Source organism: Fundulus heteroclitus, chromosome 13, assembly GCF_011125445.2.
Source record: "Fundulus heteroclitus isolate FHET01 chromosome 13, MU-UCD_Fhet_4.1, whole genome shotgun sequence".
Lineage (NCBI taxonomy): Eukaryota > Metazoa > Chordata > Actinopteri > Cyprinodontiformes > Fundulidae > Fundulus > Fundulus heteroclitus.
In genome coordinates, this window is record NC_046373.1 from 17309864 (window position 1) to 17321049 (window position 11186).

The following is an 11186-nucleotide window of genomic DNA, read 5'->3' on the forward strand; positions in this document are numbered from 1 at the left end:
AATACATAACATGAAATAAGAATAATCAAAAACAATAGGAGTTAAAATGCCGAAAAAAGATGATAAAATAATTTCTAGTTTAGTTTCTTAAGCATTTTTTCACAATTTTCTCTAAAGCGCTTTGACTTTTTTCTTTAGTTTTTCGCTACAGCTACAAATGGATATAATGATCTTGCCTTCCACAACATGGCTGACGCGCTGACGCATCGTTTCCACCAGGCAAAGCCGCTTCTTTCGTTACTATGACGACTGGGTTGTGTCAACATTTGAAACTCCGTTTAAACACGAGCGAGAAACGTTCCCGTAGCAACGCCAAAACAATAAATTCAATTCAGTTTAAAAAATGCTTTATAAAAAAAATTCACAACTATTAGTTCATACTATTATCCGGGGGTGATACGTATTTTACTCACTCAAAACTATTACAAATGTAGTTTTATGGTACGCCGATATTTTCCATTTGAGAGCGGAACGGATTATTTAGCATTGTACTGGGGACCGGAAACAAAGCTGGTAAACAAACGCGTCGCCGGGAACGGGTTGACATTAGCGGCGTAGAAAATGTTCAAGAACACATTCCAAAGCGGGTTTTTATCTATACTCTACAGCATCGGCAGCAAACCGCTTCAGATATGGGACAAAAAAGTGAGTAGCGACGTCGGAGATGTCGGTCTGACTTTATTTCATATTAGCATTGGACTGCTAGTGCTGCTAAAGCTACCTGGCATCATGTGTTACTTCCATAAAGTTGTCAGTTTGGCTCAAATGGCTCCTTTAGCCTAATTTAACCACGTTAAACCATTTAAAGAGCGTTTGGTGTGTATATTATTCTGGTGCATGGTAGTTATTCCTAAAATGTAAGAAAGCATCAGAAGCAGGGCTCTTATCATTTCTGCACATAGAAATGGTTTTTAAAAATACTCACCTGTACACTGTGATCGCACACTGTCTCTTTTTCCTGCATTGTTTACATTCCAATTGTTTACTGTTAAATCACCGCTGCACTTTATCCTGAAATTTACTGTAATTCACTGTCATTTTCAAGCTGTATGCAAACGAAATTTCGTTCTGTACGCATTCTGTGCATACAAAATGACATAAAGTTGTCTAAGTCTGGGTCTAAACACTAACAAAACAAACTCTGTGTGAAAGCGATCGATCAAAGTCAGACTCAGAGACTTGGAAAGGATTAGGTTAGCTAGTTTATGTGCGCATAAGGAGATGCTATAGTGATCTGATCTTCACCAGGCTCTCAAATTATTAACAATTATCAACAGCCATCACCAAGGCTACAAAACCCACACAACAGATTTCTTCATTTAGAGTTTAATTCAGGCGTAGCAATGATGTCCAGCTGGATTCTGATGCGTTGCTACGGGGACGGCCATAGACACTGCAGCTTCATAGTTGTGAGAGAACATGTTGATCATTTTAGATTCTCCTTCATTTTATCTGGTTGATCATTTGTATTTGCAGCCACAGGACTTGGGCGCCCTGGAGCCAGCCAGCAGAACTCCTCTGTGTACCACTTAGTGTTTTATGCGAGTTTGTTGTTGTCGTTTTTGCTTCATTCATGCTGCATTCAACAATCATGTCAGTGTAGAATCTTTTATGGGGGGTTTCGTGCACAGTACGATGGATCTAAATCATTTTAGAACCCGGTAGAGATCAGATAATCCTTTTCTATCATGTCCATGTTGGGTCAGGCTTTTCCTGGCCGGCGCAGACAACCAGTTTCTGTGGAAGTCTCAGCATTTGATTTCTGTTTTTGTTGTTCTAATCACTGTGCCACCAGAAACGGAGAAACAGCTGCAGATTCTCAAGTTAAGGTTGAGGTGGAAGTTTTTGAACCCTTCAGAAAATGAAGGAAATTACAGGATTACACCCATCGTATCCCTGACTGATGAACGATTCTTTTTAACATAAACATAAAAAGGTCATGCTGCCTGTTGATGTGTTTTTAGACCGAAAATGGTGGGATGTTATTAGGTTAATGCATTTATTAAATGGGGAAAATAAGCGTAAAAAAATATTTATACCATTAGTATAATATTTTTTATTAATATTAATAATGCTAATAATGTGCAAGGGCAGTTTGTCATAATTTCCTAAAGTATAACATTGATTACACACAGTTTAACCTGTACTAATGCTGGTGAAGAATCTCAGTCATCCAGGTCATGATCATTCAAAAAAAAAAAGTTAAAAAGACAAAACGACTGGACTTTTTTCCTAAGTTTTAAGACATTTGGCTTCCCATCCAGAAAACTTTCTCAATTCAAATGTTTGGAGTAGTATGGAGTTCCAAGCTTTATGTTATTGCCCAAAAAGGCCTTGTTCTGACTTAGATAATATAATACAAAGATACAATAATATAAAGCTTGGAACTCCACACATTTGAATTGAAAAAGCTTTCTGGATTGGATGCCAAATGTCTTTAAACTTCAGAAAAAAGTCTTTTTTTTTTTTTTTTTTTTTTTTGGAACCTATACTATCGCTTTACCAAGCTCAAGGGGCTCCAGAATTAAACCGTGATCCGATTTAACCCTGGGATCCATAAGCAATAATTAATGCCGTCCACAGAGAGCAGGGAATCAACCAGTTTCTTTGTGTCTGCAGGTGAGAAACGGTCACATCAAGAGAGTAGCTGATAATGACATCCATTCAAACGTGCTGGAGATTGAGGGAGCAAACGTCAGGTGAGTTTATGTTTAAATATTCTTTGAGTTGGTGGTGGTGTGCGTTGCCTTGGGGGTCCTTAAACAGACCAGATTCCATTTCTCTGTGTGAGAATCTTGACTTTCCTCAGTTTGCTCCCATCGTCCAGATTTCCCCTTTGGTGTCAGTGTTTAACTGTCGCTTGTCCTAATGTCGACGTGATGATGAAGAGGTTGTCCTGTCCGGGGTGTACCCTGCCTTCCCCATACCCCAGGACAGGAGTGAGCGGGCGTAGAAAATGCGGAAGAAAATGTCTTTTTAGTATAAATTTAAAGGTGTTGGGTTCTGAAGTTGCTAGTTTTTCAGCTTGAATGGAGATTTTGCAGAGAGATCTTTGTTTATTATCGCCGATTAGGAGTACATGTGTCTGGACTGTCAAAATAAAGGCTTACACACGTCATCAGTTGAACGACTTTACTTTTTGTTACATTTAGAAACATTTTCAAATTGTCTGGAAAGTATCTAAGTAGCCTTCCTGTCTGTCTGAGTTGGTAACATAACAAAAAATATTTTAAATGGTAATGCCATTCAGTGATTATTGCATGATCTCAAAGAAAAAAAATAGATATAAATAAATCTGAAACAGAGCATAAGGCATGCGTGTTTGTTTTAATAACCTTTGATAACCCTCCTCTTTGTGTAGCACAACCTATATCACGTGTCCGGCCGATCCAAAGAAGACTCTCGGCATCAAGCTTCCCTTTTTGGTGATGATTATTAAGAACCTAAAGAAGTACTTCACCTTTGAAGTCCAGGTACAGACTCCGAGGTCCTTGACGTTTTGCCGGCACGCTTTTCACGTCTGAGACTCACGGTCCCTCGTCTTCTTTCTGCCTCCTCGTCTCCTCCCCTCCCTCAGGTGCTGGACGACAAGAACGTCCGGCGGCGGTTCCGGGCGAGCAACTATCAGAGCACGACGCGAGTGAAGCCGTTCATCTGCACCATGCCGATGAGGCTCGACGACGGCTGGAACCAGATCCAGTTCAACCTGTCGGACTTCACCAGGAGGGCGTACGGCACCAATTACACGGAGACGCTGCGCGTACAGGCGAGCGCACGGCCGCCACCTTCACGGGAGTCCCTGTCGTTGTTTTTTTTTCTGTTCTCGCTGACACTCTGCTGTTTTTTTTTTTTCTTGTTTTTTTTCGCAGATTCACGCAAACTGTCGCATCAGGAGGGTTTATTTTTCCGACAGACTCTACTCGGAGGATGAGCTCCCCGCAGAGTTTAAGCTCTACCTGCCCGTCCAGAACCAGAAGGCCAAGGTGAGCGCGCGCACCTCAGATGGACCGAATTATCCAGCATTCCTTTAATTAATTTTTTTTAATGTTTTAAATCGTGTTTGTTTTTTCTTAATAAAACGCTCTTTGTCTCTTTCAGCAATAGAGCCTGCTCAGCTGTGCCCTGGCCCAAGGTTCTGGAGTGTAGATGAAATTGGAAATATTTTGTGTACTGAGCGCTCTGGTGTGTTGCTGTCTGTAATAAAGCTTTTTATGGATGGATTTGTTGAAGTAGTTTTCATTTTGGTCATTTTTTATTTTCAGAATCTCCTTATTTCACAGTATTTTATGCTCAGTCATGTAATTAGACTTTGGTATACAGACATTTGGTATACATATTTAAACAGCATGTTTATTATTGTGTTATTTTGTGGTGGTTATGTAGAGAAAAGGGAAGGTTGTGAGCTGTGAAAGTGCAATATTTGTATTTTTGTTTCAGCAGTAGTGTAGCTAAATACACGGGCTGTAAGGTGTCCACTGTGTTTACCAGAGAAGGCCCAGGGTAAGAAATAGTCTCTGTGGTGGCGGTTTAAAAAAAAAATAGCTGTATCTTCCTATTTGTTCTTTTGTGCATCTTTATAGTATTGGGTTTTGTGTTTATAATTAGTGACAACTGATACAGGTGGATATTGATCAATTTCTGCCTTTATGTTGGGAAAGGTGGCTCAAGTATTATCTTTTGTTATGAAGTTTAATAATGACATTAAAATTAAATGTTTTATTTTTAAACAATCAGGCAATACTCTGAACTTTCATTATTTTTTATTTAATTTCATAGTTTTATCCTGCAAATTTATTTTAACTGTCAGCTCTTGTAAAAACTATTGTCTAGTTTCAACATATAACTAGATTTTAATTCATGGATTTTATATATGAATATTCAACCATGTTTATAATACTTGCCACATGTTTAATTTCTTAAAAGCATTTCCAATGTATTTATTGATTTTACTTAACCTATAATTATTTAAATATCTATGAATGACATATTTTATTGAATAATCACATGTAATATCTTGTCATGCATTTAATATTGAAATCAATAATGATAAATCAATGATATTGAGAGCAATATTATACAGAAATATTGAAATATTTCATAGTTGTGCAACAGTTCACCATGAAGTTATTTATAGTCATTGAGACTTGATAATTAGACCCGAACATTTGATTTGTTATTCTGCAAAGGAAGTGGAATTCCTTATAAAAGAATAATATAATGGTTTTGCTACTTTTTCTTTGGCACAGTGAACAACAGTAGCAGTCTTAAATAATTTAAATTCAGTTAAAATGGGTAAACTTTTTGACCAATCTGGCTGTATGATTTCATTGAAATTAACTTTGTAAAGTGCCTTGAGATGACGTGTTGTGGATTGGTGCTATATGAATAAAATTAAATTAAATAATGAAATAAATGTTGATATTCAGGTTAATTTCAAGTTAAATTTCAACAATTTCCATTTTTTTAGTGTATAAAGCATATTTATGTCAAAGTATATTGGAATATATATATATATATATATATATATATATTCCCTTTTATCTACATGATCATATATATTTATCAACTTATTTTTCTACTGGATCATGACAATTTTGGCTATTGACAGCAGCAGTTGCATACATCTCACCATGAAATACTTTGTTCCTGTCGCTCAAACAGATCCTAACAGTTGAACAATTGGTTAATTAGCACAGCGCCTCAAATTTACTGCACTGGCTCCATTTTTATAAAAATATTAGACTTATTTTCCAATATAGAGTTATTGTTCTATAAGACTGTGAATGGTCTTGATTCAACATGTCCTGGGAAGTTCCTGGGGAAGTTACAAACTATCTACACCCCTCCAAGGTTCCTTAAACCTGCTCACTCTTGGTTCCCGGGCCCAAGTATTAAACAAGTGGAGGCAGTTTTTAGTTTATATGCCTGTCTGACCTGGGACACACTATCTCTCCTATAAGATGTAACTGCTGGTGCTTTCCAATCAGGGCAAAAAAAACAAACAAACAAAAAAAAAACTACGGTTTCATGATGTCTTCCCAGAAAAGTCAAGAATAAATTTTTACTTAGGTTTTATTTTAGGTTGTTTGTTTTAAATAAGTATTTAACATTTTTTATGTCATACTTGACTTTATGTCAATGTCAACTTTATTCATTTAATACAGATGCCTCTGCCCAAAGTGCAGTACATATTATATAAGACAAATAAATAAAATAACAAATACATAACATGAAATAAGAATAATCAAAAACAATAGGAGTTAAAATGCCGAAAAAAGATGATAAAATAATTTCTAGTTTAGTTTCTTAAGCATTTTTTCACAATTTTCTCTAAAGCGCTTTGACTTTTTTCTTTAGTTTTTCGCTACAGCTACAAATGGATATAATGATCTTGCCTTTCACAACATGGCTGACGCGCTGACGCATCGTCTCCACCAGGCAAAGCCGCTTCTTTCGTTACTATGACGACTGGGTTGTGTCAACATTTGAAACTCCGTTTAAACACGAGCGAGAAACGTTCCCGTAGCAACGCCAAAACAATAAATTCAATTCAGTTTAAAAAATGCTTTATAAAAAAAATTCACAACTATTAGTTCATACTATTCTCCGGGGGTGATACGTATTTTACTCACTTAAAACTATTACAAATGTAGTTTTATGCTAAGCCGATATTTTCCATTTGAGAGCGGAACGGATTATTTAGCGTTGTACTGGGGACCGGAAACAAAGCTGGTAAACAAAACGCGTCGCTGGGAACGGGTTGACATTAGCGGCGTAGAAAATGTTCAAGAACACATTCCAAAGCGGGTTTTTATCTATACTCTACAGCATCGGCAGCAAACCGCTACAGATATGGGACAAAAAAGTGAGTAGCGACGTCAGAGGTGTCGGTCTGACTTTTATTTCATATTAGCATTGGACTGCTAGTGCTGCTAAAGCTACCTGGCATCATGTGTTACTTCCATAAAGTTGTCAGTTTGGCTCAAATAGCTCCTTTAGCCTAATTTAACCACGTTAAACCATTTAAAGAGCGTTTGGTGTGTATATTATTCCGGTGCATGGTAGTTATTCCTAAAATGTAAGAAAGCATCAGAAGCAGGGTTCTTATCATTTCTGCACATAGAAATAGTTTTTAAAAATACTCACCTGTGCACTGTGATCGCACACTGTCTCTTTCTCCTGCATTGTTTACATTCCAGTTGTTTACTGTTAAATCACCGCTGCACTTTATCCTGAAATTTACTGTAATTTACTGTCATTTTCAAGCTGTATGCAAACGAAATTTCGTTCTGTACGCATTCTGTGCATACAAAATGACAAATAAAGTTGTCTAAGTCTGAGTCTAAACACTAACAAAACAAACTCTGTGTGAAAGCGTTCGATCAAAGTCAGACTCAGAGACTTGGAAAGGATTAGTTTAGCTAGTTTATGTGCGCATAAGGAGATGCTATAGTGATCTGATCCTCACCGGGCTCTCAAATTATTAACAATTATCAACAGCCATCACCAAGGCTACAAAACCCACACAACAGATTCCTTCATTTAGTGTTTAATTCAGGCGTAGCAATGATGTCCAGCTGGATTCTGATGCGTTGCTACTGGGACGGCCATAGACACTGCAGCTTCATAGTTGTGGGAGAACATTCTGATCATTTTAGATTCTCCTTCATTTTATCTGGTTGATCATTTGTATTTGCAGCCACAGGACTTGGGCGCCCTGGAGCCAGCCAGCAGAACTCCTCCGTGTACCACTTAGTGTTTTATGCGAGTTTGTTGTTGTTCTCGTTTTTGCTTCATTCATGCTGCATTCAACAATCATATCAGTGTAGAATCTTTTATGGGGGTTTCGTGCACAGTACGATGGACCTAAATCATTTTAGAACCCGGTAGAGATCAGATAATCCTTTTCTATCATGTCCATGTTGGGTCAGGCTTTTCCTGGCGGCACAGATAACCAGTTTCTGTGGAAGTCTCAGCATTTGATTTTTGTTTTAAATTACTGTTGTTCTAATCACTGTGCCACCAAAAACGGAGAAACAGCTGCAGATTCTCAAGTTAAGGTTGAGGTGGAAGTTTTTGAACCCTTCAGAAAATGAAGGAAATTACAGGATTACACCCATCGTATCCCTGACTGATGAACGATTCTTTTTAACATAAACATAAAAAGGTCATGCTGCCTGTTGATGTGTTTTTAGACCGAAAATGGTGGGATGTTATTAGGTTAATGCATTTATTAAATGGGGAAAATAAATGTAAAAAAATATTTAGACCATTAGTATAATATTTTTATTAATATTAATAATGCTAATAATGTGCAGGGGCAGTTTGTCATAATTTCCTAAAGTATAACATTGATTACACACAGTTTAACCTGTACTATTGCTGGTGAAGAATCTCAGTCATCCAGGTCATGATCATTCCAAAAAAAAACAAAAAAAAAACAAAATAACTGGACTTTTTTCCGAAGTTTTAAGACGTTTCACTTCCCATCCAGAAAGCTTTCTCAATTCAAATGTCTAGAGTAGTGTGGAGTTCCAAGCTCTATATTATTGCCCAATAAGGCCTTGTTCTGGCTTAGATAATATAATACAAAGATACAATGATATAAAGCTTGGAACTCCACACATTTGAATTGAGAAAGCTTTCTGGATTGGAAGCGAAACGTCTTCAAACTTCGGCAAAAAGTTCAGTTTTTTTTTTTTTTTTTATTTTTGTTGGAACCTATACTATCGCTTCAACAAGCTCAAGAGGCTCCAGAATTAAACCATGATTTGATTTAACCCTGGGATCCATGAAAAAGAATTAAAGCCGTCCACAGAGAGCAGGGAATCAACCAGTTTCTTTGTGTCTGCAGGTGAGAAACGGTCACATCAAGAGAGTAGCTGATAATGACATCCATTCAAACGTGCTGGAGATTGAGGGAGCAAACGTCAGGTGAGTTTATGTTTAAATATTCTTTGAGTTGGTGGTGGTGTGCGTTGCCTTGGGGGTCCTTAAACAGACCAGACTCCATTTCTCTGTGTGAGAATCTTGACTTTCCTCAGTTTGCTCCCGTCGTCCAGATTTCCCCTTTGGTGTCAGTGTTTAACTGTCGCTTGTCCTAATGTCGACGTGGTGATGAAGAGCTTGTCCTGTCCGGGGTGTACCCTGCCTTCCCCATACCCCAGGACAGGAGTGAGCGGGCGTAGAAAATGCGGAAGAAAATGTCTTTTTAGTATAAAATTAAATAATGTTGGGTTCTGAAGTTGCTAGTTTTTCAGCTTGAATGGAGATTTTGCAGAGAGATCTTAGTTTATTATCGCCGATCAGGAGTACATGTGTCTGGACTGTCAAAATAAAGGCTCACACACATCATCAGTTGAACGACTTTACTTTTTGTTACATTTAGAAACATTTTCAAATTGTCTGGAAAGTATCTAAGTAGCTTTCCTGTCTGTCTGAGTTGGTAACATAACAAAAAATCTTTTAAATGGTAATGCCATTCAGTGATTATTGCATGATCTTAAAGAACAAAATAGATATAAATAAATCTGAAACAGAGCATAAGGCATGCATGTTTGTTTTAATAACCTTTGATAACCCTCCTCTTTGTGTAGCACAACCTATATCACGTGTCCGGCTGATCCCAAGAAGACTCTCGGCATCAAGCTTCCCTTTTTGGTGATGATTATTAAGAACCTAAAGAAGTACTTCACCTTTGAAGTCCAGGTACAGACTCCGAGGTCCTTGACGTTTTGCCGGCACGCTTTTCACATCTGACATTCACGGCCCCTCGTCTTCTTTCTGCCTCCGCGTCTCCTCCCCTCCCTCAGGTGCTGGACGACAAGAACGTCCGGCGACGGTTCCGGGCGAGCAACTATCAGAGCACGACGCGAGTGAAGCCGTTCATCTGCACCATGCCGATGAGGCTCGACGACGGCTGGAACCAGATCCAGTTCAACCTGTCGGACTTCACCAGGAGGGCGTACGGCACCAATTACACGGAGACGCTGCGCGTACAGGCGAGCGCACGGCCGCCACCTTCACGGGAGTCCCTGTCGTTTTTTTTTCTGTTCTCGCTGACACTCTGCTGTTTTTTGTTTTTTTTTTTGTTCGCAGATTCACGCAAACTGTCGCATCAGGAGGGTTTATTTTTCCGACAGACTCTACTCAGAGGATGAGCTCCCCGCAGAGTTTAAGCTCTACCTGCCCGTCCAGAACCAGAAGGCCAAGGTGAGCGCGCGCACCTCAGATGGACCGAATTATCCAGCATTCCTTCAATTCATTTTTTTTAATGTTTTAAATCGTGTTTGTTTTTTCTTAATAAAACGCTCTTTGTCTCTTTCAGCAATAGAGCCTGCTCAGCTGTGCCCTGGCCCAAGGTTCTGGCGTGTAGATGAAATTGGAAATATTTTGTGTACTGAGCGCTCTGGTGTGTTGCTGTCTGTAATAAAGCTTTTTATGGATGGATTCGTTGAAGTAGTTTTCATTTTGGTCATCTTTTATTTTCAGAATCTCCTTATTTGACTGTATTTTATGCTGAGTCATGGAATTAGACTTTGGTCAAAGCACTCACGGCATACAGACTTTTGGTATACATATTTAAATGGCACGTTTATTCTGTTAATTTGTGGTGGTTATGTAGAGAAAAGGGAAGGTTGTGGCTGTGAAAGTGCAATATTTGTATTTTTGTTTCAGCAGTAGTGTAGCTAAATACACGGGCTGTAAGGTGTCCACTGTGTTTACCAGAGAAGGCCCAGGGTAAGAAATAGTCTCTGTGGTGGCTGTTTAAAAAAATAGCTTTCTCTTCCTATTTCTTCTTTTGTGCATCTTTAAAGTATTGGTTTTTGTGTTTATAATTAGTGACAATTGATACAGGCGGATATTGATCAATAACTGCCTTTATGTTGGGGATGGTGGCTCAAGTATTATCTTTTGTGTTATAAAGTTTAATAATGACATTAAAATCAAATGTTTTTTTGGAAACAGTCAGGCAATACTCTGAACTTTCATTATGTTTTAATTTCATAGTTTTATCCTGCAACATATTTGTTTATTTTAACTGTCAGCCCTTGTAAAAACTATTATCTAGTTTCAACATATAACTAGATTTTAATTAATGGATTTTATATATGAATATTCAACCATGTTTATAATACTTGCCACATGTTTAATTTCTTAAAAGCATTTCCAATGTATTTATTGAT

The 11186-nt window shown here is 38.0% G+C and overlaps 2 protein-coding genes across 2 annotated transcripts; both read left to right on the top strand.

Moving 5' to 3' along the window:
- Positions 1–345: 345 nt before the first annotated feature.
- On the top strand, positions 346–4222 carry LOC105935094 (cilia- and flagella-associated protein 20). Its single transcript, XM_012875335.3, has 6 exons — positions 346–645; positions 2620–2699; positions 3362–3473; positions 3578–3766; positions 3870–3983; positions 4099–4222. Exons 1-6 carry the CDS (start codon positions 562–564, stop codon positions 4102–4104), a joined length of 585 nt encoding a protein of 194 aa, XP_012730789.1. The 5' UTR covers positions 346–561; the 3' UTR covers positions 4105–4222.
- Positions 4223–6708: 2486 nt separating this feature from the next.
- Positions 6709–10452, top strand: LOC118565216 (cilia- and flagella-associated protein 20). The gene is made up of 6 exons (XM_036145252.1): positions 6709–6865; positions 8855–8934; positions 9597–9708; positions 9813–10001; positions 10099–10212; positions 10328–10452. The coding sequence occupies exons 1-6, from the start codon at positions 6782–6784 to the stop codon at positions 10331–10333; spliced, it is 585 nt and encodes a 194-aa protein (XP_036001145.1). The 5' UTR covers positions 6709–6781; the 3' UTR covers positions 10334–10452.
- Positions 10453–11186: the final 734 nt, after the last annotated feature.

Coding starts and splice junctions, on each gene's coding strand:
- LOC118565216 (XM_036145252.1), top strand. CDS start 6,782: ATGTTCAAGAACACATTCCAAAGCGGGTTTTTATCTATACTCTACAGC. Junction 6,866..8,854: donor TACAGATATGGGACAAAAAA/GTGAGTAGCGAC, acceptor TTGTGTCTGCAG/GTGAGAAACGGTCACATCAA. Junction 8,935..9,596: donor ATTGAGGGAGCAAACGTCAG/GTGAGTTTATGT, acceptor CTCTTTGTGTAG/CACAACCTATATCACGTGTC.
- LOC105935094 (XM_012875335.3), top strand. CDS start 562: ATGTTCAAGAACACATTCCAAAGCGGGTTTTTATCTATACTCTACAGC. Junction 2,700..3,361: donor ATTGAGGGAGCAAACGTCAG/GTGAGTTTATGT, acceptor CTCTTTGTGTAG/CACAACCTATATCACGTGTC. Junction 3,767..3,869: donor CGGAGACGCTGCGCGTACAG/GCGAGCGCACGG, acceptor TTTTTTTCGCAG/ATTCACGCAAACTGTCGCAT.